At 41.9% G+C, this 27,297-nt stretch overlaps 1 protein-coding gene across 1 annotated transcript in view; it reads right to left on the minus strand.

Moving 5' to 3' along the window:
- LOC149317586 (eukaryotic translation initiation factor 3 subunit H) overlaps positions 1 to 27,297 on the minus strand; it is an 89,483-nt gene that overhangs the window by 54,802 nt on the left and 7,384 nt on the right. Inside the window, exon 2 of the mRNA XM_089517865.1 lies at positions 21,684 to 21,840. Coding sequence (XP_089373991.1) covers positions 21,684 to 21,840 — 157 coding nt within the window. The remainder of the gene's footprint in view (positions 1 to 21,683; positions 21,841 to 27,297) is intronic.

Genomic DNA, 27,297 nt, shown 5'->3' on the forward strand with positions numbered 1-27,297 from the left:
CAGACAGATTCTTTACAAATGATTTGCTCAACTCTCGGCAAAGGCTGTCATGTTGCTTCAGTACCTCTCCCTTCATTCTCTACCTGAAATTGGTTTCCACAATGATTCTAGGTGTACTAAAAAAAACCTTTCAGAATTAATTTTCATGCATGACAAACAATCAGTATGTTAGAAAGGATTAATTTTCAGCTACTTAGCATGAAGTAGTCCAGAGGAATCTGCTGATGAAAACATGCTATTGCCATTATTAAGTTACTCCTGGTACTTCATTCAGGAATAAACCACCAAATGCACATACAAAATTTAAACTACATACCATAGTCCTAAATCCTGAGCATGACAATACTAGAAGGATAACTACACACTTCAATATATAATTGAACCATTATACAACTTCTGATCACAGTTATTGTTAAGAATGAATGAGAAACAACTTCATCCAACAATCTAGCTAGTCAAGTCCATGTCAAGACACTTACTAATGTACTGTGATAAGATTCTCAATAACTGATACGACTTCATGTACAACTCACCTACAACACTATTTTGACAACAGGTTTATTTAAGCAGCATCCAGGTACAAAATCCAGATTTAAGAAGAATGTGTCTTTTGCTTCCTATCCCCTTTCTTCTTTTTTTCCTATTAAAAGCTAAACCTCTAGATCCATAAAATAATCAGGTAAGAAAACAAAAGTTTTCACTATTTTCAAAATATAATATTGACTTGTACAAACCATTGGCTGCTCACTTCACTCCACAATTGTCCTACATTCCAAAAATGACTATGGCCATTTTCCAGATAAGGAACTAAAACTGAATAACCCAGTGATGGTGAAACTATGGCACGCGTGCCAGAGGTGGCACTCAGAGCCCTCTCTGTGGGCACATGGGCCATCATCCCAGCACAGAATTTGCCAGAGTTTGTTACTAGAAAGCCAAAGGGACACGGCACTTTGCAATAAATAAGTGGGTTTTGGGTTGCAGTTTGGGCACTTGGCCTCAAAAAGGTTCACCATCACTGGAATAACCTGTCCTCTTCTACCAAAATAGGGTTTAATGCATCCTAGTGTAATGTTCTTCATAGCATTGGAAACTAAACCGGCCACAGACCAGCCTATATTTCCAGGAGGAAATCCTCCTCCTGAGCGCTACATACAATATCTTTCTAAGCTTCATTTTAAGAGGTAACATACTGCCCTCTCTTGTATCAGTCCAGTTTGTTTTACAATCAGTTTTTCACAGAAGACTTTTTAAAAAGAAAGAAAACAGGGCTGTTATTCTAAGAATTTTAAAACATTAATAACTAATTCAAAGAACTTTATGCTGTTCATCATAGGCACGTTTACACAACTGTGTTCCATACTTTAACACCTTCTGCTGTAAAATTACAGTGTTGGTAACAGCTGGCCCCAGAGTCAAGAGAGCAAAATCTTATTTGGTGAGCTTGGGTTCCATAACGTAGTATTTGCAGCTTGAATGGGCATAGATGCTAATAATATTAAGTCCATTCCACAAGTAAACCAATTACCCTCCTAATATAAAGTAGAAACCCAAGCATCAATTGTGCTGGATAAGGGAACATATTTTCACTTCAGCATTCTGAAAATCTTAAAAATTCTGTTACATATCCTTCGACATTTAAAGGTTAAAAATTTCTTTTAAAGAAAAAAGTTTTAAAAATAGATGCTCAGACTAGCAGATACAACATGCAAAATATGTTTGCTATAATGTTATTTTTAAGCTGCACAACACAGACTGTGTTATGCTTCAAGTACTACGTGTTCTGTGATTTAAGGAATTAAATGCAACCATATTGAAAAACAGAAAGAGTATTAATTCCTCCACTTCTTCGTGTCAGTTAGGTTTTATCCTAACAAAGCTACTACACTGCAGCTTCTTGAGGTTAGCTATGGTAACCTTGAGTTAGCAGCCCCTCACAATAGTCAAAACGTTGCAGCTGAGTTGATTCAGAGTCTGAAAAACATTCTGGTCTCTTTTGAAAATAAGATTTTCAGAATCGAGCTCCAGAAAATGTTTAATGCAACAGCATTATGCTTATGTTTCCACAATTAAGTTCCCATTTACAACTCAAAAGCTTCCACTTCTGATTGCTGGTTTTTACATTGTGTCTATTGCAGTTCATAAATACAACAACAACTTTTGGTAATAGCTTTCCTCATGGTTCAAGAGACTGTAATAGAAAGAAGGTCTGAGAAATCCCATTTTATGTATAAAAGTTCTTTGTCTTAGGCATGTCATATTCAAACTGTGAATTCTGTTTTACGTACAAGAGATGCACAAGGTCCAGAAGTATATTAATAAACTTTCAAAAACTCATGATTATGTCGTATGTGCCCTTTAAACTCAACTTATACCTAAGCCCTTACATTTCATTTAATGAGAGATGGGGTAGCAATAGGCAAGAAACACGTAGACTATTTTTTCTTGAATGGCTGAAAAAAGCCATATTCCAGTTTACACAGAGATTTATAGCACAATTGCAGGCATAACTACTTAGAGGTAAGTGACTGCAGGTTCTATAATGTTTACTCACATAAATTATGCTACAGTTGTAGCTTGAATCATGGATAAACTGGAAAATGCTCTACAAGTATTCAAGCAGAATAATAATAGGAACTACATAAATGTCCTCTTTGTCAAGAGACGACATTTAATTGTATGTGTATGTGCCTTCAAATTGCCTGTTGACCTAGGGCAACCCCATTCATTTCATAGGCAAGGAATACTCAACAGTGGTTTGCCAATTCCTTCCTCTGAAATATAGCTTACAGCACTTTCGTCGGCAGTCTCACATCCAACTACATATCAGGGCTGACCCTCTCAGCTTCAAAGATCAGACAGGATCTGGTGGCTTTAGGGTATTTAAAATCCACAAGCAGAATTTTCTGGAGTTGGCTAAAAATCTTTCTATATATAACTAGACAGTTATACTGGGCTTCATATAAAGGGGATCCCCTTTTTATTGTCTAAGTCAGATATATGAAGAGAGATTTTTAACCAACTCCATACATTTCTACTGCTGAAAGGCTGTATGTCTAGCCCCAGAAGAAGGCCATTCAGTATCACATATTGAGCACATTGCAAAACAAGATAATCATAAAACCTTTTTAAAGAATAAAATATTCTTCATCAATAAGCACATGATTTGTTTCTTCTTTTGCTTATGATTCCTAATACATGCTTCCCAATACTGGTTTATGATTTTAGGGTATTTAGGCCACAGACCAGAAAACCTAGCTCTGGCAACCTAAAAGACTGATGGCCACAGCCTGAGAAATTTACATTTTCTTTCAAGCCAAGGACCTCAGCACATTTTCATACTTATCCATGGCAAGATAATCACAACATGTAAACATGTTGCTGTACTGAGAAAAGGGTAATGGTTGGTTTCATGCAACTTGATCACATACATTTCTCTTGTACAAAATTATATGCTGAGATGAGAACCATTAGTAGATGTACCAAGCCTCATTGGCAAGCTGCCAGCCTAATGCTGCACCAATTTTGCTGCTGACTATTAACCAGATTAAATGCTGGCACTTAGCTCTTCTCTATAATCTTACTGTTCGCATTTTCAGAATACACTCACCTAGTGCATCATCCGTTTGCAAGAAAAACCTGTTATGTGAAGTCGAAGGCTTTCATGGCCAGTATCCATAGTTTTTTGTGGGTTTTTTGGGCTATGTGGCCATGTTCCATAAGAGTTTATTCCTGATGTTTCGCCAACATCTGTGGCTGGCATCAGGGTGTCCTGAAGAAGCCAGCCACAGATACTGGCGAAACGTCAGGAATAAACTTTTATATAACATGGCAACATAGCCAGAAAAACCTGTTAGTTTTCTTGCTTTAAATAATAACTGCTTATTAAATTAAATAATCACAGTGGCTGCTGGAGGCAGGGGTACAATATTTTGTACTGAGAGTTCCTATTTTAAAAAGCACAACATTTCCACATCCTAATAAATTCAGGGTGGCTCGTTGACACAGGCTCCATTCGCACTGAAGAAATATTCCAGTTTGACACCACTTTAACTGCCATGGCTCAATGCTGTGGAATTCTGGGAACTTTAGTTTGTTAGGGCACCGGAGCTTTCTGATAGAGAAGTCTAGATGTCTCACAAAACTACAACCTGGATTATTTATGCAATGTGGATGCAGCCACAGAGAGATTTTTCAGGACAAGTGAGAGATCATACATTCCTAATTTCAATCCACCACTCCCAATTTTTCCTAAACTGTATTTATTCGTGTATTCTGCATATTACAGATTTGGATATAGATTCTGGTTTAACAAAACATCAAAGTATTTTGGCAAGGATTCCCTTCTGCTTTTCTGCAACATGTTACAAAAAGCCATTGTTCAACATCTAAAGTTTAGTCCATTTCCTTGTAATTTACACCATTATTTTTTTTTTCTGAATTCAACTACTTCCTCCCTTTTCAAAATTGTACATAAGGCTATTACTTTAAAAAGCAGTTATATCAATCACATTTTTCCACCTAGAACAAGCTAATCTTGAAATAGTTATTTACTATCCAATATTTTCCCTGTGGGTATATCCAGATTGTAGAATTAAAGCAGCTTGACACCACTTTAAATGCCATGACTATCCAACAGAACCATGGGATTTGTAGTTTGGTGAGGTATTCAGCCCAGTCTGTCAAAGATCTCTGATGCCTCATCAAACAACAAACCCCAGGATTCTGTAGGATAGTCATGGCATTTAAACAGTGTCAAGCTGCTTTAATTCTGCAGTGTGGATACAAGCCAAGACTATGTGCTCCATTTCCCACAATAGTTCAAGTACTTAGAGGGAAGACATCTCCTTCACCTAGATTTAGCCCATCAATTGGGTCTGACTTGCTTCAAAGGACACTAGTGGAACTGCAGTATAACAATAACAAGGAAAGTTTATGTTTCCTGAAAAGTTCTGACTCCACATGGGCATTACATTGGTTTCATTCCTCAATGTGATTTTTTTAAATTGTGAGAATATATTGTTAAGTGATTCTGACAGGCTTTCATGGCCAATTAAATATTGTCAATAAGAAAAAAACAGATATGAATGTTTTGTCTTTGCTCCTCATGACAAAGATCTCATCTTTATCCTAGTCTATATCCCTAGTGGATGGGCCTAACCACCCTAAAAGTATCAGATTCCATATGATCTTGGAAACTAAGCAGGGTCTGTCCTGGTCAGTACTCAGATGGGAGATAGCCAATGAATACCAGGTGCTGGAGGCTACATTTCACATGAAGGAACTGGCAAAACCACCCACGAGTATTCTTTGTTTAAGAAAACCCTATGAAATTCATGGGGTCGCCATATGTCAATGGGCAATGTGAAGGCACACATGAAGAAATTCTGAAGATAAACTGCAATGGATATGAATTGTTTCATCAATAATAACAACAAAAGAATGGAGAAACAGTTTGACAGAAAAGTTTTTTCCCCTCCAGTTTAATTTACAAGCTTCTTTTCATGTTGTGTAAATTGCATTGCTTTCAAGATGAATAAAGTCAAATCAAACCAAACTCAGAATCAGCTGGCCAACAGAGATTTCAAGGACTCAGTAAGCCACAAATGTCTGTGATAGACTGGGATCTTTTCACATCCCTAGTGACTGACAGCCCCTGTTTCCCTCATGAATTCTTTTTCATTTATGAAAAATTTATTCTGCTCTTCTTCCAAAAATGTCAATAAACTTATGGATTGATTCACTTTAGCCAATAAAAGAATAAACTAAATAAACATTGAAACATTTGCCTTTTATGAGGCAGCTTGGGGAGATTTAGTATATACAAGATTGGGGAGGAAAATTGTTCATAAAGTGATACAATATATAACAGTAAGCCCAATTAAAGTGCCAGACACCCCAAGAAAAGCAAAAAAATAATAATCACCTGGCTGGGGGAAAAAATGGGCAAAGCAAAAAGCTCATTCAACCAACAAGAACAAGGAGGAAACCTAAAGGATTGCTTGATTTAGGCTTCCTCCAGCTGATCTTAAAGAAAGAATAATTGTAGGTTTGTTCATATTAAAACTAATATTAAACACTCATTAAGAGGAAACTTGCCATATATCCTACAACTACAGCCCTGGAATTCACTTGTCTGTGCATATTATCTGATTTCCGAATTGTTCCAGAAATACTTTTGTTGAAACCGTAAGATTTCAAACTCCCCATCTTATTGCTTTCAAAATGCATTTTAGAACTGAAACTTTGGCATTTTAACTATATATTAGCAATGCCAAACCTGAAAGTACTTTAGACCAGTGTAACAGCTGGACACTTCATAAATTCCCCACCTGTAAAATATTGTTTTGAGTTTGAAAAACGAAGTAAGTTTTTATAAGCCCTACGTTATGCAACAATATATAAAGAGTACACTTGCACTTTGTTTTACTATGAATATGATATTTAAATGTCCATAACGTTTAAATAAATACAACCATATAAAAATGTACAACGCTTTCCTTTTAACGTTTCCAAAGCTCAAGTATGAAGGGATATAAGGGTAAAGCCATTAATTTTGTTCTGATATGTCAGGTTTTAGTTTTAACCCTCATATATTTCAGCTTAAAGTTATCACAGCTGCCCAAGACTAAAAGGTTTATATAAATTTTCAGTTAACCAGTGCCAAGGTCTTTCCACAGGTTATCAGAATAACTTACGTGTATAACATTCAGCACGTTTGTTAGTATGAATGTTCAGCAGTTAAGTCAATAAGCTCCAATAAGTTAGCATTTGCAAAATATTGCCATGTGCAGCAAATACCCTCACAAGACCCCAAAAGATTAATACTGTATAAATAATTTAGCATATAGATTACCTTTGGTTACGGACCTACATATTTTTTAAAACCTGTGAAATTCACCATGGCCATACTTTTTTCTCCAGAGATTCATTCTATCAATTTAGGAAAGATGTGGGTTTTAAAAAAAATATAGAAGATTAATGGCACATTATTTTTTTTCCCAGAGAACTGTAGCCACGAAAAGGTGATGATGTTTTGTGTTAACATTTCAGGCCACCGGAAATGAAAAGATTCTTAAACAGCTGTTTGTCTTGTAAGCTATGAAATGCAAAAGAATAAAAAATAAATTGTAGAGTACACCACAGGCTTGTATGCCATACAGTTATGACTAATGGGTAGGAATTTAACTTCGGGCAAGTACGTTCCCAAGTAAAGACCTACAGGCTATTTTTAGATGAAAACATCTATTGTAATAAAATCAAACAAAAGATAACAGAAATCTAAGAGGATAGGAGCATGTAAGTAACTTTTCCAGGGAAATGACCATTTTCAGAAGCTCTCAGACAGACAGACTAAAGGTGTCATCACTTTTGTTTAAAACAAATGACACAACTCATTATAAAAATGATGGATAGCTTCAAAGAGTCACAAATCAAACAATGTTATGTCATTCTTCTATGCTCACCAGCCTCATAAAGGAAGAAGAGGGCAAGTGATAAGCCGTAATTCAGAGAGCTACTTTAGATGTACCTAGTGGCTTATCCAGCCCCAACAGAACTCTTATGCCATGCCAAATTGCTCCAACTCTCTTGGTCTTAAAAACAGTTTGCCACGTGGATTGGAAACTACTAGATTGGGGGGGACCCCCACAAACAATACTGCCATACCTCTGTTAAACAAGTACTTTGGTACAAAACACACTGCAGAAATAATCCAGTTTGACACAGCTTTAAGTGACCTGGCTCAGTGCTAGGGAACCCTGGGAATTGTAGTTTGTTCTAGCACCTGAGCTCTCTAACAGAGAAGGCTAAGTATCTCACAAAACTACAAACTCCAGAATTCCCTGGCATTGAGCCAGGGCACTTAAAGCAGTGTCAAACTGAATTATTTCTGCAGTGTGTTTTGGCACTTTGACAACAAAGCGTCTTCTTATAAAGCTTTCTCAGCTCACACAATCTCCCTCCTTTCTTCACTGTCCTCTGTCTAGCTGGGTGTTTTTAGCAGCATCAGCATTGGGAGGATGGTGAAGAAGGGCTGAGGAAACACAGACTTTCAGTAAGACTTGCAGCAGCATGTCTGGAGTTAAAAATGCAATAAACAAAGCACGAGCTGGGAAAAAGCAGAATTATGCTCTAGCCAGTAATACTGTAAACAACACGTGTGCTTGCCTACAATAAGTAAGGTAAACAGCAGCTAGCTCCAAACCCCCCTACTAAGAATACCTCAAAAGCAAAACATAGAAGAAAGGGAAGAACAGATAAGCCTGCTGCCAGTAAGTTAAAAAGAAACACAGAACTGCATGTTCAGCAATCAAACTGGAAATCAGAAGAAAAGTGGAGGGGAGGAGACACACATTTCTATGCATTTCGGAAAAACCTTCAAGTGGTTTCTTGAAGGTTCAAATAGTTTTTGTTTACTTAGCAAGGCTTACCTGACTTGGTTGTTCCATTTCACATGTGCATACTGTTAGTTTTGAATTAAAAGTTTGCTGAAACATGATAAAACAGTCCTTTGTTTGATATAGACACCTATCTCTATTATTTCCATTGTGTTTCTGCCTCAGGTAGCAAATTTTCTGTTAAAAAAAGTCATGCCCAGGAATACATTTATTTCATTAAAGGAGTTTTACCTGTACACAAGTACAAAATATCACTGGACCTAATTCCACTGTTCTCTGGATTTTGGCCATTACAGCCCATCGGATAGTAACATTTGAGCTGCAAACAAATATTCTTCCAGATCACATATGAAAACCGTTCCATGCTTACTCTGTCTCTATTTAAATTTTCTTCAGTGTTCATAGTCACATAGCTACAGCCACCAATATTAGCTCTAAGTACCCATCATATATTCCTATGACATGCACAGTGAAACTTTGCAAAATGCACAGGGATTCAGAAAAGAAAAAAATAGATGTTAGGCTTAAACAAGTTTCCTCCTCAGTCTAAAAATAAGAATTAACTAGCAGGCTGGGGACGTTTAAGGAGGAGAAGAATTTAAGGTTATTTCAGAGATGGATTTTCCCACTAAAATCTAATATGACTGTAGTTAAAAGCCCAGGTAGAGAGAGCCACCTGGTAAACTGAAGAACCATTTCCTATTTCCTAACATGTGCGTACGTTGCCAGGATACAGATCTCTCCATTCTAGTGCATTATACTGTATAGCCAATTACTCCCAATATCAAAATGTATTTTCTGCAACACTTTTGCTTTAAAATGGGAAACTGAAACAAGATTTCAAAGGTAAACTACAGATATTACTAAAGTCTAGCCTGGGAATTAATGAAGAATTTGTGTGTAAAAAGTGACATTTGACATAATATTTCCACACCGAGATTTGGCCCCCACAAGCCACAGTGAGTAAAATGGAACGGGGTCAGGAAACCTTGGGAGTATAATGACACTATGCATCTTTTTTATTAAATGTTGCTGGAAGTTGTGGGGGATGTTGTACATGGAAATACTGGTCTAAAGTACTGAAATACATACTGATCTGCAGAGCTTACAGAAATACCTGGAGCTTTAAAAACTACTAGCATCTGCTGAAAAAGACAAATACCAAATCACTGGTTTTGAATTTAACACAATGCACTTTGTATTATACTTGGAGGATTTGGTCGTGTAAAACAGTCTTTGAACCTTAGCAAATGGAAACAGCCTCCTTTCTTGCAAGCCTAGTTTTATGGGTAAAACACACACACAAACACACACAGGGATTTTTTTTATTAAGCTGGGTAACAGTGCCCCCTAATGGAGATATTAAATAACCAGCTTTTTGTGGGGGGGAAACAGATGGAACGTTTCACAAATACAGTTAGCAACAGCCTGAATTGGCTTTACTTTGTAGCTTGTCAAGAGGTATGAAGGAGATGATCTCCATTCTAACTGCAGTATATGAGGAGGGAAAGTAACACTCTTTTTAATCGAGCATTTTATTAATATGCAATAAAATATTCTTTTGAGCAACGAGAACACACAAAAGATTAAATAAGAATTTATCCTATATATTCTGGATTTATTGTCCATTCTCCCTGCAGGCAGGTCAGAGGTGAAAAAGAAGTTCACAGTGAGATTTGAATCCTTGAAAGCATCACAGTCAAACTGTGAAGTAGAACAAGAAAAGCTGAAGGGAAAATATCAGAAGACGGGCTGAAGGGAATGATGAGAACTGTATTCCAACATGATTGGAGGGCACTAGGTTGAGGATTTTGGTACCCTGGAGTCTCATGAGTCCCAACAACCCAATGTTTTGCAGCCAACCAAGCTTCCAAAGTTCCTCAAGACCACCAAGGAGAAAGCAAAGGTGTCACAGCTGTGTATTCAAAGGAAATGCAGGTTCCAAAAATCACTCTTGTGGAGCATGTACTCTGGCCAACAAAATGCCTGGCTTGTGAACTATTTAGCCTCACTTTCTCTTAACAACAACAATGAAAGTCTCCTCGGGGTGAGAGATTATTATGCAACACTGATAATACCTGCAGCATGCTCTGCACTCCTCTAGAGAGATAAACAACACAAGAACACACACACACACACACACACACACACACACACATTGAGAGAATAGATAAACAGCATTGGACCAACTCTAACATACTATTAGCACAGTAAAACAACCAAGAGTCTTGTGGCTCCTTAAATACCAGCAAGTTTTATTTGGCATAATCTCTCATGGACTCCAGCCCACTTCATCAGATGCCATTGGAAGTGGGTTGGAATCCACAACAGTTCATGCCAAATAAAACTCATTAGTCGTCAAGGTGCTTTAAGACTGCCATTCTCACTGCAACAGACTAACATCACTCCCCCATACCCACTTGGAAAGATTTGGAGAGGAAAACAGTGTGCAAGCAGACTTCCACTGGATTTTGCAACTGTGCATGTATACACACTGTGCTACTGAAGAAGACAGTAGACATCAGCTGGTTGCTGAACCTTTATGGTCCCTACATGGAAAAAAAATCCCAGCATCTTTATCTGTGTTTATATTTCTTTATTAGAAAGAAAAAGAGGAACATGATTTTGAAGACAACAGGCAGAAGAGAACCTTGGCACTAATTAATGGGAGGGAAGCCAGGAAACAGTGAGGGTTGCTTACAGGAGTGAGTATATAAAGGGAGGAGCTCTTTTGCAAGGGTTGTTGATGATTGTTGTGCCCTGAAGGGTGAAGAGCTGTTGAGGCTCTGTTAGACTGCTGTAAGGGGCAGTTAGAAAGGGGTTTAGGTATCCAAGGAAGGGTACAATTAATCAAATCGCTTTAGTGTCCTGAGGGAGACATAGTGTTTGGTGACTAGTGGAGTCACAGGTAACCAGAAGGATTATAAGATACAAAAGTTTAATAAAGGTTCTGTGAGAACTTTGTCTGTAAGGGAACATATAAAAAGCTATAAGGAAACAATAAAAAAGACAAGCTAAAGAAACTGTTAAACTGTGTAAGTAATAAAGTATTTATACACCGTATCCATTGTGAACAGCATCCAATAAGAGAGACACTGTATTCAGACTGACTTGTAAGTAAATTTCTTACTGTGTTTCAACAAGCAGCTGTCTGAAGTGATTTCAGAAACATATTAAAAACACTACCAACATTGAGGAAAGGGTTTTAGGTTTGGGACACATTAGATAGTGGGTGTGTGGATGCTAAAAGTAGCTGGTGCCAAGCTGGGGGGAATTTGAAACCCAGAGGTCCAGCATCTAAAGAGAGTTATAGTGCAGGGCACACGTAAGAGAGTCCCGAGTTCAAGTCTCACAGTGAAAAATTGATAAGCAAAGCCTGTGAGGAGGCCTGGACTTTCCTGCTGTGCTATCCTGTTAGCCAATGTCTTAGGAGGCTTGGCTCAATGCTGTGCCTAACTTTTCCCAACTCCTTGCATGTAAATATCCCTCCTCTGCAGAATAGACTTCCAGAGCCCCAAAAAGGCCCCTCCCTTCTCTTTGCCCCTCAGCCAATCACCACCCACATGCAAATTTCCTTCCTACCTTAGGATTCTACAGTCAATCTGAACAGACTTCCAGGGCCCCACAAAGGCCCCTCCCTCCACTTTGCCCCTCAACCAATCACCACCCACATGCAAATTTCCTTCCTACCTCATAATGCCCTCCCTGTCAGCTTGGCCAAAAACTCTGTGTTGTGCAGCTCTGGTTTCCTCATTGCTGGGTGGCTAGGGCCTGAACAGTATGGAGCGGTCAAGGCCCGGGAACACCACAGAGCCATCGATGGCTTGGGGGAGCTTTGAGGCATCGAGGTCTGGGAATAATATAGAGCCGTGCTATTCCCGGGGTGCATCCACATGAGGAAAATGAAATTCCAGGCAAGGCTGGAATATGAACGAATTTACAATTACAAGGTGCTACAGGATGCATTTAATAAGATGGGGGTGGACAAGGTGGGTCTCTGCTGGACGGGGGGCAAGGAAAGGATGGCGCCTGCATTGCGCAGGAAGGCCTGTCTTTTCACTTGCCCTTGCTCCCTCTCTCTGCCCCATGGCTTTGGGGTCGCCCAGCAACCAGAGGGTGCAGAAACAGAGGTTACAATTTTTCAGTGGTCCAGAGCTATGTCACCCTGAGGGCTAAGTGACAAAGAAAAGCTAAAAAGGTAAAATGGATTTTGCAAAAAGAGAAACTTCAGTCAGCATTTGTAAAATGTTTGGTGTTTTGCTGTTGACTGTCACTTGTTCTTCCTGCAGATCATACCAATTAGAAAGTTGGTTACAATCTTGCCTTCGGTCATTGGTTTAAGAGATTCTTTGATGTCAACTATGATGGCAAGGAGTATAACCCCCTGCTGGCAAGGCAAGGATGTGCCCCCCCCCCACTCCAAACCCAGGTGATTAGATCTGCAACAAACCCAAGAAACCCATTGGCACTGCAGGTAATGTTGCTAGAGAGGTGGCCTCTCCCCAGGATCCTGGCCTCCAGCATGACCTCAGCTTCCTGGCATCAAGCTTGGCAACTCCAGGGAGGGAGGGAGTAGGGCCCTGCTTTTTAGGCCTTGGGGGGTAGCTGTAGGGCAAGTGAATTGGGGAAAGGAGCATTGGGACAAGCTAGATAGGGGCAAGAGGCCAGCTATGTGATAAGGCTTGGCCTGCCTCTTCCCAGCTAGACAACACATCTGAGTAGGCAGCTGTGCTTAAGGTGAGTGAGGAAACTGGCTGCCTGTGGAATCGAGCTGGTGTTCCCTGGGAAAGGTCAGAACTAGGAGGAGCTAGTCCAGGTCTTGGTAGGTTGGGAACCTCAGTCAGATCAAAGCTCCTTCTTGGCACTCTTTTTCTGCTGAGGAAGGTGAAGGAGCTACAAGGTCGAGAGTGTGGCTTCTGCAAGCCCCATGAAGTTCTGGGTGCAAGAATCCAAAGCCAGGCCTCCTGGGTCCATTGAGAGATATCAGAGATAACCCATTTGTGTGGATTTGCAGATGACCACTTGAAGAACTTACTGGTTACTGGTAACCTGTCTTTATATATCAACAGATAGATCAAACACAGCAGTGAAACATGAACAGTCCATCAGAGAGGAACACCTTCTGGTTAGATCATAGAATCCTAGAGTTGGAAGAGACCCCAAGGGCCATCCAGTCCAACCCCATTCTACCCCATGCAGGAACTCTCAATCAAAGCAACCCCAACTGATGGCCATCCAGCCTCTGTTTAAAGACCTTTCAGGAAGGAGACTCCACCACAATCTCCCAGGAAGGAGTTTGTTCCACTGTTGAACAGCCCTTACCATCAGGAAGTTCCTCTTAAATGTCCACCATCAGATAATTTCCCCTATTAGAACCCTCTTTATTTTTTATTGTCAGCCTAAGATAGAAGTTCATCTAATATATCCTGCTGAAGATCGTCAAACGGATTCACATTTAACAAGAAAACATCCCAAGGTAATAAATAATACACTATTTATTTATTTATATCTCTAGCTTTTCTTCACGAACGAAGATTCTTCTGACAGGCCTTTCCCGAATAGTTTCTCCGGCCATCAAAAGAACTCTAAGATCTCTGACTGAACTTTTGTTACAGTCTATAGTCTGCCGTATAAATTTTTAAATTTATTTTATTTTTATGTATGTTTTATCTCATATATTGTTTAACTATATTTTAAGGGGGGCGGGATTGAGGGTCTGGAATGTATGCTTTTAATCTCTGTAAGCCACCCCTATTGCATTTTGTAGAGGGGCAGGATATAAATTATTATTATTATTGTCATTATTTTTATAGTATTACTGGTGCTTAATCTGTGCTGGTGAATTTGTCTTCTCGCAGATCAACTTGTAAAAATATTACACCCAGGTAGCGTGACTGGGTGGAAAGGACTTTCCTTGCCACATCCTCCATTGTCCTCAAAGAAGTATCAATAAGCTAAAGCTCATTGCCGTTGTCTTGTGCAATTAAACTCCAGCTCCAGTCTGAAAATTGTTTTAAAAAACTCATTCGTCTTTAGTCTGTAAATGGTTTTTATTTTGTCCTGTGGAAAAGAACTTGGGTTCGCTCCATATGATTTCCCTTGATCTAGACACTACTGTATACTTTTATTGATGCAGCCTAGAATCGCATTGGCCTTTTTAGCTGACTCTAAGGATGGGGAGAATATTATGTCTGAATACTCATTCCCAAAGACCAAAACAATGGGTTACCCAACAGAAAGGAAAAAATCAGAGACCAGCAAGATTCCTGTTCAGTTGTCCTCCTGGCCTTTGAAATCCTGGACAGCTGGCACCCCTAAATGCAAGCCCCAGCCACAATTTCAAATGGACCTCCCAAATGGAAACCAGACACCCTCCCCCAATTGCAAGCTCCTCTCAAGAGAACCCAGTCCCCCCAAGCTCCAAATGCAAATGCCCCTCGTTGGACACTAGACTCCCACCCTTAATTGCAAACTTCCCCAGTGGAAACCAGACCCCCCTCTATTGGAAACATTCCTAGAGGCAAGCAGACCCCCCACTTCTCATTGGCAGCACCCCCCAATGGACACCAGACCTCCACCCTTAATTGGAAGCCCCTCCTAAGGGAAATCAGGCCCCCAGGCCCAATGGCAGCTGCCCCCAATGACAAACAGACCCCAATTACTAAATGGAAGCACCACCACCACCACCACCCAGTCTTAGTCAGACCCCCGGCCCCTATTGCAGATACCCCTCAATGGTAACCAACCCTCCTACCCCTAATGGAAAGTTTCCCCACTCGAAAGACCCCAACCTCTAAATAAAACCTCCCCTCAATGGGAGCCAGACCCGCCCCCCCAGCCCCAGTTGCAAGCACGCCCCAAAATGGCTTCTTGTGGGGGCGAGGGCTGGGGTGTCTGGGCAGATTGCAATTGTGGGTGGGGGTTTGGAGTCATTTTAGCCCCTCCCATTCACCTCCTTCTCGCCCCTAATGGGAAGCACCCCCCAATGGGAAGCAGGCCCACCCAATTTCAAGCTCTGCCAGTGCAAACCAGACCCCCCCCAGCCCCAATTGGAAACTTCCCCAAGGGCAAGCAGACCCCCCACTCCTAATTGGAAGCACCCCCAATGACAAGCAGACCCCATTTCTAATTGCGAGCTCCCCCACTGGAAGCCAGAACCGCCCCACCCCCAATTGCAAGCTCCCGAAGGGCAAGCAGCTCAGACCTCCCCCATTGCAAACTGCCCCAATGGACTGCTCAGGAAGGAGGGGCTGGGGGTGTCTGGGCAGATTGTAATTGGGGCTGGGGTCACTTTAGGACCCCCCCGCCACCAACCTCCTCATCCAACATCCTTTATTGCCCCTCCAGCCCTATACCCTACCTGTCCTCTTAGTTTCTCTTCATAGAATCAGAGAGTTGGAAGAGACCACAAGGGCCATCCAGTCCAACCTCCTGCCATGCAGGAAATCCAAATCAAAGCATCCCCGACAGATGGCCATCCAGCCTCTGTTTGAAGACCTCCAAGGAAGGAGACTCCACTAAACTCCGAGGGAGTGTGTTCCACTGTCAAACAGCCCTTACTGTCAGGAAGTTCTTCCTAATGTTGAGCTGGAATCTCTTTTCCTGTAGCTTGCATCCATTGTTCCGGGTCCTGTTCTCTCGAGCAGCAGAAAACAAGCATGCTCCCTCCTCAATATGACATCCCTTCAAATATTTAAACAGGGCTATCATATCACCTCTTAACCTTCTCTTCTCCAGGCTAAACATCCCCAGCTCCCTGAGTCGTTCCTCATAGGGCATGGTTTCCAGACCTTTCACCATTTTAGTCACCCTCCTCTGGACACGCTCCAGTTTCTCAATGTCCTTTTTGAATTGTGGTGCCCAGAACTTGACACAATATTTCAGGTGGGGCCTGACCAGAGCAGAATACAGTGGCACTATTACTTCTCTTGATCTAGACACTATACTTTTATTGATGCAGCCTAAATTTGCACTGGCCTTTTTAGCTGCCGCATCACACTGTTTGCCCTCCTCCAGTCTGCTGGGATTTCTCCTGTTTTCCAGGAGTTTTCAAATATGATTGCCAATGGCTCCAATATTACATTTGCCAGTTCTTTTAGTACCCTTGGATGTAGTTCATCTGATCCCGGAGACTTAAATTCATTTAGATTAACAAGGTATTCCTCTACTATCTCTACTTATTCTGTGCTGAAATTCCCCTATTCTGTCCTCTGCTCCATTATCCTCAGATTGAGCACCCTTTTCCTTTTCTGAGAAGACTGAGGCAAAGAAGGTGTTGAGTAATTCTGCCTTTTCTCTGTCTTCTGTTAGCATTTTGCCATCTTTTCCACACAGTGGCCCTCCCATTACCTTCTTATTCCTTTTGCTGCGGACATATCCAAAAAATCCCTTTTTATTCTTTTTAACCTCTCTAGCAAGCCTGAGTTCATTCTGCGATTTAGCTTTTCTGACTTTACCCCTACACATGCCTGCTATTTCTTTGAATTCCTTTTTTGTGATTTCCCCCTTTTTCCATTTCTTATACATATTCCGTTTCAAACTTAGCTCAGTTGAAAGTTCCTTAGTCATCCATCCTGGTTTCTTGAGACACTTCCCATTTTTCTTTATCACTGGAACTGACTGAAATTGTGCCTTCAGTATCTCCCTTTTGAGAAACTCCCATCCGGCCTGAACTCCCTTCCCTCAACTCAATACTTTTCTAAGTTTACTGAAATCCACTCTCCTAAAGTCTAGAATGTGTTTTTGACTATGCCTGGCTTCTCCTTTCCATTGTATAAGGAGGCATTTCATATACTGCTGTGTGTGCGACTTTTTTCTGAGTCTGGGTTCTCCGGTTGGGGATCCCCTTCCTCCTCCTCCAACTGCTTCCTTCTCCTGCACAGGTTGCATTTTGGGGGCTTCTTCTGGAGGCCCACCTTCCCAGCCAGAGTCATTTTTCCAACTTTCAAAAAGGAATGGGGTGTGTGCATCTTTGCACACTCATATCTGTAAGGCAATCCACTTTTTGCAGCTCTGGGGGGGCCTTTAGAGATTGCCATTGGGAGTAGGGCTCTGGTTTCCACTGGGGCAGCTTCCAATTGAGACAGGAATCTGGTTTCCACTGGGGGAATGTACAATGTGGGGTCCATTGGGGGAACGTGCAATGGGGGTAGGAGTCTGGTTTCCATTGGGGGTGCTTGCCATTGAGGAGGGTTTGATTTACATTGGGGGAACCTACAATTAGGGTTAGGGGGTCCATTGGGGGAGCTTGTGCTAAGTGGTAGGCATATAGTTTCAATTGGAGGAGCCTGTCATTAGATTTAAGCATCTGGTTTTCATTGAGGTGTCTTGCCAATACCATTGGGGCTATTGGGGGAGGGAATAACAGAGTAACATCACTCCCCCATACCCACATGAAAAGGTTTGGAGAGGAAAACAGTGTGCAAGCAGACTTCCACTGGATTTTGCAGCTGTGCATGCATGCACACTGTGTTACTGAACAAGGCAGGCGACATCAGCTGGTTGCTGAACCTTTATGGTCCCTACCTGAAAGAGAATCCCAGCATGTTTATCTGTGTTTATACTTTTTTATTAGAAAGAAAAAGAACATGATGTGGAGACAACAGGCAGTTTTGAACCTTAGCACTAGCTAATGGGAGAAAAGCCAGGAAACAGTGAGGGCTGCTCACAGGAGTGAGTATATAAAGGGAGGAGCAGTTTTTGCAAGGGTTGTTGATGTTTATTGTGCCCTGAAGGGTGAAGAACCATTGGGACTATGTTAGACTGCTGTAAGGGGCATTTAGAAAGGGGTTTAAGTACCCAAGAAAGGGTACAATTAATTAAATTGTTGTAGTGTCCTACAGTGTTTGGTGATTAGTGGGGTCACAGCTAACCAGAATGGTTATAAGATACAAAAGTTTAATAAAGATTCTGTGAGAACTTAATCTGTAAGGGAACATATATAAAGCTATAAAGAAACAATTACAGTGCGCCTGCATCATACCCGGGCATGCTTTACGCAGCTTTCAGCATACGCTGAAAGCTGCACAGGGAGAAGGGGTAGCACGTCCTATAGGAATGAATAGGGTATGTGCCACATGCACGAGCCCCATTCATTTAAATGGGGCTCGAGCATAGGCAGTATTTGGTTAATGCGGGGGAGTCTGGAACAGATCCCCCGCGTAAAGCTAGGGCGCACTGTACAAAGACAAGCTAAAGAAACAGTTAAATTGTGTAACTGATAAAGTATTTATACACCGTATCCATTGTGAACAGCATCCAATAAGAGAGGCACTGTATTCAGACTGACTTGTAAGTAAATTTCTTACTGTGTTTCAACAAGCAGCTGTCTGAAGTGATTTCAGAAACATATTAAAAACACTACCAACATTGAGAAAATGTTTTTAGGTTTGGGAGACATTAGATAGTGGGTGTGTGGATGCTAAAAGTAGCTGGTGCCAAGCTGGGAGGAATTTGAAACCCAGAGGTCTGGCATCTAAAGAGAGTTATAGGGCAGGGCACACGTAAGAGTCCCGAGTTCAAGTCTCGCAGTGAAAAACTGATAAGCAAAAACTGTGAGGAGGCCTGGACTTTCCAGAAGAGCTGGCAAGAAATGTTAGCTCCCACATTCACCCTATACACTTGTTTTATATGCTTAAGAGCAGTGTAACATAGTCACTGAGCATTTACTAGTTAATGAAACAGGTCTGTAACAAATACTAATGAAGTGGCTTTCAGTATTCAGCTCATTATTTAGGGATAGATAAGAATGTTTCAATGTTGGAATGTCCAAGAAACTGATCCTTTGTTAGGATGGGGTGATCATCTCCCTCTGCCTGGAAAAGTCTGCATTTCTCAGGATAAAGGAGAAAGTACATTTACAAATCAGGAAAAATCAAGATTCCATGGTCTTGTCCTAAGGGGAGAATCAGATGTTCTCCAGTGCAGAAAACCCAACCACTGGAATGGCATCTAGTTCATCATGGCTTTGGTCTGATGCAAAGATGGGAGCTAACTTTACCTTTGCCTTACAGTTTACTCCTGCATCACTCCTGCATCCTGCTTGACACCTTCATATAATAAATAAACCACTGTTTTGATGCCATTGCGATTGTTTCATTCTGACAGACCCTCAAGCCTTAATTGACTTGGGAAGTGAGTGGATCAGGGCCTTGAAATCATTACACTGTGTGAGTTCTGGAGCGCAGTCTAGAACCACGCTTTCACTAATGGCATGGTATTAGCACTAATATTAGTTTAATTTGTATCTTCAGTGGTCTGAACATTAGCTAAATGCAAATACTTTTGCATTTATCAATTTGCCACCTTTCCCAAGAATCCCTCTTTCTCTCTTTTTTTCCCATGCTAAAAGGAACAGCAAGCCAGTCCAAGTAGTAGGGGCTGATATGTTCCGTATTTTTCTCTTTTGTAAAACAGTTGCTGGCATGATTCAAACTTGATCATTGTTCTTCAGAAAATTCGCCCCATTCTGTTGAAAGACGATGCACATCCCCTACCTCTGTAGATTATCCCCAATTCAGATTGGGCCATCCATGAAAATCCATGGAAAATTAATAGGGACTGAAGCAACAGACTGAATTTATTCTAGTCTTCTATCCTCTCCTGATTGTCTTTGCTCTTGGGAGGAGGAGGCTCAAACTACAAGTCTCCCCAAAGGCTGCATAATGACCCATTTCTAAAAAGGAATATTTGGCAAGAAATTCAGCAGTATTCAAAGCACCATATCATTTTACCTAAATAGAAGCAGGTCCACTAGGTTCCAGTTAACAACATGGCTACTGTAAAGACTGGCAGGTACAACAGGGAATGCACCAAGGTTGAGCCTCAACAGGTTAAAATAACATCTGACACGGAAAAACAAGACATTCTATTCCCAATCAGTTCAGAAAAAGCACATTTAACAGTGGGTGCTCACAAGAGAGGAACTTTAAGAGCAGTGTGACAGAAAGAAGGCAGTAAGCAAAAAGGAGTCTGGGTAACATCAGAAAAAGAATGCCACACTCAATTTTCCTACCAGAGAAATACCATCTGTCAGGACATAGCACAGAGTAGTTGACCACAACTAGGGAAAGATCTGAAGATAAAGATACAAACAGCAACAGCTTTCCACTTGGTTGTGGTCACTCAGGGAAAGAGGTGGAAGGTCTTCTTAGGTGGAAAGAACCTTTCATTTTGGTTACTGTTAAGGATTTCCAAAAGATCTGAAATTGCAAGCACTCCCTCAATAAGCAAACCAAGATTGGCTTGGTAACTTCAACTGCAATGCCAGAATACAGTCAGCTGATTCATTTCAGCAGATGATTCATGTCTCAAAGATATTAGTTCTGACAGCACAGTTCCTAAAAATATTATGAAATGGAGTAGAACAGCCCCCCTGCCCGCCACTACCAAGATTAATCTCCATTTAAACACAAACTCACAGCATTCTTAGTTTTTAACTGATGTTTGTCTGTTCGTGTGTTGCTGTTCCCTGCTTGATCCATGGGGAGAGATGGGTAAGAAATAAGTTGGTGCTGATAATGAAAGGTACTCCAAGTACCACACACAAACACAAATAATTTCATAACTAAATTAGCACCTTGGACAGGTATTGTATTTGTCAGAACCTCAGCTTTTTTTCCTCCCTCCCATATCCATATCCCACATGTACATTTCTGGATTCAAAAAAGCACAGCCACTGTGCTCTGCATGTCCTTATTCCTCTTTGGTCTACAGTGTAACTTTTCTCTCCCATGTCATTCTCTCACTTCAAGCTCTTCCTTGACGAGCTTACAAGTTAAAACAAGGACTAAAACAAATCATTTTAAAAACTTGCATCAGAACAAAAAATTCAACTTTTTAAAATGGTTTAAGATTCACAGAAAAGCTGTGAAACTACTGAACAATGATGTAATGGAGAACAAGGCCTGGCCATCTCTGGAGAATCAGACTGGAAATCCAGCAGTTCTGAAACTGACCCCCAAGACCTGAGGTTTCCCAGCCCACTTCACCTGGTTGTGGCACTCAGCTTGTGGAATGTCCTCTGCAGGGAGGCTTATCTCATGACTAACTTGATATCATTCTGATGCGAGGCAAAGGAATTTTAATTCTTCCATGTATTACTTTTATGTTAGTCTTATATAATGTAGAGATTCCATGCTTTTGTTTGAAGTGAGCTTTCTCTCTCTAAGAAACATTAAGGGCTCTTTTCTTTCCAATCTATGGGCTTCAACACACATAGTTTTCCATGTACAGTAATGACAACAAACCCAAAAATAATTTTACAGAGTTACCACAGATGGTTACCTTCATCAAAATCAGCATCATCCTCTGTATGCTGAGGGAAAGGAAAACAGTTGGTGATTTCAAGCCTGTCATCCACTACTAGACCCAGCAGTACACCTTGGACCACTTCGTTGCCTTGGCCCTCTTCTTGATAATGTTTGATGATCTTCAGCACAACCTGAAACAAAAAGCTTTGATCAGAATGGCTTTATTTAAAACAGAGATGGGCAGTGTAGCCTCTGGGCACAGTGTGGCCCCTGGACCTCACTTCTGAGGCCTCTGAAGCCCCAAATACCCCCTCAGAGCTCTCTAACTCCCCCCCCAAAAAAAATAAAATATTCTAAAAATCTGGCATGATTTGAGGCCAATTTGTTCTTCTCTTATTTCTATTCCATTTTTTGCCCTCAAATCACAATGAAAGCACTCCAAATGCCTGAAAACAGGTATATCCCCAACACATCTCCACAAGCACCCTACAACCTTGTATTGTGTGTGTTTTGTGTGCCTTCAAGTCATTTACAACTTATGGCAACCCTAAGGCAAACCTATATGGGGTTTTCTTGGCAAGATTTATTCAGAGGAGGTTTGCTATTGCCGTTTCTTGAGGCTGAAAGCATGTGATTTGCCCAAGGTTACCCAGAGGGTTTCATGAATGAGCTGGGAATCAAACACTGACCTCCACAGAGTTATAGTCCAACACTCAAAACACTACAAACCCTGCACTACTCCCAGATAATTCCATTCTCTTAAAATGGTGACAGGAATAGCAATAGCAAGTACATTTTATGCCACTTACCAATGGACCAAGCAGCTTACAAAGTGTAAGCTAATTGTCCCCAACAAGCTGGGTACTCATTTTAGTGACCTACAGAAAGATGCCAGGCTGAGTTGACCCGGAACCCCTGGCTAGTACTGGACTCACAATTTTGTGGTTTGTGAGTGAATGGCTGTGGTACAGGCATTTAACCACTGCACCACTAGGGCTCCCCAAGGAAGTGGAATTGCTCAGGGAGTTTCAGTACATGGGGGGTCGGGATGGAAACTGGCCTGTGGCTCACACACATTGGCCAACATCAGATTTAGAATGATATTCAATTCAATTAACCAGCAATATTCAAGTACTACATAATATTTAATTAAAATATGATTGAAGCACCCCATTGTTTGAACATGGACAAGACATCCCTGATGTTTGGACACACTAATACAGTTAACTGAAGAAGAAAAATATGCCAAGGAATTAAGGATCAGGGAGAGGGATACATCCTTAGTCCATCAAGGGCCTACATTCAATGTATGCTCTGAGCATAGCTGTGCCAGATTTAAATGTTCCATGACCCCATGATAGGTTTGGCTTTGTGATAGATCACCCTAGTCGGAAATGATTTGGAGGAACAAAACAACAAGCGAGAGCCAGAGCGCTAGGATCCTTGGAGAAGTGAAGGCCACCACATGCATGCTAGACCCTTGACCTTCCTGGCTCTTGAAAGCAGTTAGACGGGGGCTGGCCGAGTGGGTAAGGGGGCTGGTGAATGCCTCACTGCAGCGAGGCAGATTTCCATCCTGTCTAAAGAAGGCTGTGGTGAGGCCATTACTGAAAAAGGCCTCCCTGGATCCTGCCTCCTGGATAACTATAGGCCAGTCTCTATTTCATTCTTGGGCAGGGTTCTGAAAGGGGTGGTGGCCTCTCACCTCCAGGGGTTTCTGGGTGAAACAGATTATCTAGATCTATTTTAATCTGGTTCCAGATCTGGCTATGGGACAGAGACAGCTTTGGTCACCTTGGTGGATGACCTCCGCACCAAACTGCATAGGGAGATGGTGTCCCTGTTGGTGCTCCTGGATCTCTTGGCAGCTTTCAATACCATCAGCCATGGTATCCTTCTGGGCTGCCTCTCTTGGATGGGACTTAGGGGCACTGTGATGCAGTGGTTCTGGTCATTCTTGGAGGTAGTGCTGGGGAACTCCTGTTCAACCCCTTGGCTGTCAACCTATGGGTCCCTCCGGTTTCTGTTCTGTCCCCTATATTATTCAACATCTACATGAAATTGCTGGGAGAAATCATCTGCACCTTTGGCATGCAGTGTCACCAATATGCAGATGACACCCAACACTATCTCTCCTTCCCATCTGAATCCAAGAAAGCTGTCTCTGTATTGAACCAGTGTCTGCGGTCAGTAATGGACTGGATGAGGGCAAGCAAAGTGAAGCTTAGAGGTGCTCCTGGTCAGTCATATGGCAGATCAGGGAATAGGGACTCTGCCTGTGCTGGATGGGGTTACACTCATTCTGAAATCTCAGGTTCACAGCTTGGGTGTGCTCCTGGACTCTACCCTGAACCTGGATGCCCAGGTCTCAGCAGTGGCCAGGAATGCATTTGCACAGCTAATACTGGTGTGCCAGCTGCATCCATTCCTTGAGACATCAGATCTGACTACAGTGACACATGCATTGATTACATCCTGTTTGGATTACTGTAACACACACTATGTGAGGCTTCCACTATTCAGAAACTTCAGTGGGTGCAAAACACCACAGTGAGAATGCTGACTGGGGCTAGTTATAGGTAGCATATAACTCCCTTGCTGAAACAGCTTCACTGGCAATCGGCTCGTTTTCAGGCACAATTCAAAGTGCTGGTAATGACCTATAAAGCCCTACATGGCTTAGGTCCAGACTATTTTAGAGACCGCATCTCTCCAAATGAACCTGCTAGAGTCCTAAGATCTGCAGGAGAAGACTTACTCTCAGTCTCGCCACTATCAAAGGCTCACCTGATGAGGACACAAGAGAGGGACTTTTCAATGGCTGCTCCCACCCTCTGGAATGCCCCTCCACGAGAAGCAAGGCTAGCCACCTCCCTGCTTGCCTTTTGTCAGCAAGCAAAAATGGTTTCATTCAGGCAGATTTTTAAAGTGTAACCATGGGATAGCTTTTATATGGGTTGTTCGTTATATAGGGTAGGTATTGTGGTTTTAACATTTGTAATTTTATATTGTTTTTAGATGATGTTTTTAATTGTTTTACTGTAATATGTTTGTTAGACTTTTTATTTGTGAGCTGCCTTGGGTCCCTTTCTGGGGGAAAGGTGGCATAGAAATCAAATAAATAAATAAATAATGGTAGTGATGATTGCTATTACTGCAGTCATCCCTCCATATTTGCGGCTTTGATATTTGCAGATTTGATTATTCACGGATTTCATTAATATAATATGTTCTCTCTAGGACTGTCTAGGTCCTCCAGTGCAACTCTGTGGTCAACTTTAACTAAAAGTTGCACTGAAAGACCATTTGTAGCTACTCCAGTGCCATTCTATGGTCAGTGTATGTTGGACATTGACCACAGAGTTGCACTGGAGGACCTAGACAGTCCTAGAGAGGTGTCCTCTCAGGTAAAAACAGTGTTTTTGTTATTTGAAGGGCTTGAAAGGCTCATATCATTAAGCATCTCCAGGAACAGGCACAGTTGGCACACAAGGTTCAAGCGTGCAAAAGCACTCAAAACCTGGGTTACTACCACCTCATTTGTTGTCTCAGTAGAGCAGGCCACTAGTCCCAAATGAAAGGACTAAGTGGTAAGATGCCAGCATGTTCATCCTCTCTCATCCACCTCCCAAACACTGAACCTAGTTGAAACGTTTCCTACAGACGGGGGTAGGGATCATGGCCTACATGTGAAAACAAGCATAACGTCAACTAAGCAGAATGCAGGGCCTGCCAGGTTCAAAAAAAAGAGCAAAGGTAATCAAATACAGAGCCCTTCCAAAATAGTCAAGAGAACCCAGAGTCAAATTTCTGCTCAAGCTGAACTAATTGCCAAGCAGAAGAGAAGGTTTCATTAAGGAAATTTATATGAGGATTAACCTTCTGCTCAAATACTTTAGCACCCCCTCCGTTAATTGAAATACGTAATAGATATGCAACCCCATTATAGGATGCATCGATGCATTCCCAAGGAAATGATCGCAAGCCTTGGCACCTAAATTCAACACAGTCTGAGGGCTAGGTTGTCATGTTCTATTGAATGGAATTACTAAATATGACAAAAGCCAACTTTTTCCAACAGTAGCAAGCTCTGCCTTCCAGTTGCAGTCCCATTTAAAAGAGAGTACAATAAAGTTTCATACCCATTTTGAAAAGGGTAGATGTCGCATGAAGACAGAGCAGAAACCAAAAAGGGCCAAGGGAGGTAGAAGGTATTAGTAGAGAAGACATGCAGGAAAGAGATTCATACCTGCCCCAAAATCAAACTGGGATTGAAGGCTTTTCATGTATACCATCCTCACACTGCTAGCAAACAAGAAAAATCAAGCAGGCCCTTCTAGCTGAGACCTTAAGAGCGGGTGAGTGGGCCTCAGAAAACATGTGTTTTGAACCTAATCCACATGCTCTCCCCCAGATACTCTGAACTTCAAGGAGAAAAGCCCCCACTAGTAGTTCAAAGGAAAGTGTTCAGGGTAATATCAACTGGCTTCAAATAGTGGAGCAGCTATTCCCAGAGCTGGCTCCATGCTAGGAACAACTGCAACATGCTTGCTTTTCCAGAAAGATAACTTAGGCCCCATACAGACAGGCCAAAATAAAGCTGCTTCGGGTCACTCTGGAGGTATGCTGTTTAAATGATGCATGCGTCCTAAGAGTTCTAGAGACTGGAGCACAGCTTTGGCGCAGCTTCCGGACTCTTAGGATGCATGCATCATTTAAGTGGTGTACCTCCAAAGTGACCCAAAGCAGCTTTATTTTGGCAGTCTGTAAGAGGCCTTAGGTTCACGGGTCTATGTGCAAAAAAAGCCCATAGCCTACATCAATTCCCACCTCATTTTTGCTACCCCCCCCCAAAACAGTTATTTTACTCTAATGCAGGGGTAGACAACCTTTTTGAGCCGGGGGCCAGGTTGTTGTCCCTCAGACAACTGGGGGGGCCGAAGCCGGGGGGGAGCTTCCACCCTCCGGGGGTGGGAGCGCGTGCCAGGGGTGGAGCTTTGGCCTCTCATGCCAGGGCGCGGGGCCTTTGGCCTCTCGTGCAAGAGGAAGGAGGCCAGCGGCCGCCCAAAGGTCCTGCGTGCTCTCACAAGAGACGTGAGGGGCCCGGTCCTGCCGCCAATTGCCGCTGGCGCAGGGCCTTTGGCAATCGGCAGCAGGACCTGGCTCGGGCCGGTCTCCCGGCCTTGCCGGGCCACATGCAGCCCGCGGGCCGGGGGTTGCCGACCCCTGCTCTAATGCAAAGGACAGATCTTTCCTTAATGGTGAGGGGAAATTTTTCAGGCGTTGGGGTGTCTAAATTGGTAGTAGAGGGGAAATATTAAAATACATGTACAGCCAGGACATGGTCCGTGATGAGCTGCTGGGGGTCAAAATCAACTTTTAGATCGGCTCAAGGTGCCTACCCTTTCTCTATGGAATAAAGAGGAGAGAGTTACAACACAGTCAACCAGCTTAAATGTTATTAAAACTGCCGGCAAGGATGGAGCCAAGGAATTAATAGGAACTTGGTAAATCAATATTTATGCAGACTAGTTATTTAATAGTCCTACTCTAGCTCTGACTCACTAGCAATTACATTTAAGCCTCTCAGTGAACCACGTTCCATCTGCACTTGTTAATGGGCTTTAGCGGCTATCTACAGAATCCAA

This window comes from Sceloporus occidentalis, unplaced genomic scaffold (assembly GCF_023333645.1).
Source record: "Sceloporus occidentalis isolate IW3139 unplaced genomic scaffold, rSceOcc1.0.p SCAF_3, whole genome shotgun sequence".
NCBI lineage: Eukaryota > Metazoa > Chordata > Lepidosauria > Squamata > Phrynosomatidae > Sceloporus > Sceloporus occidentalis.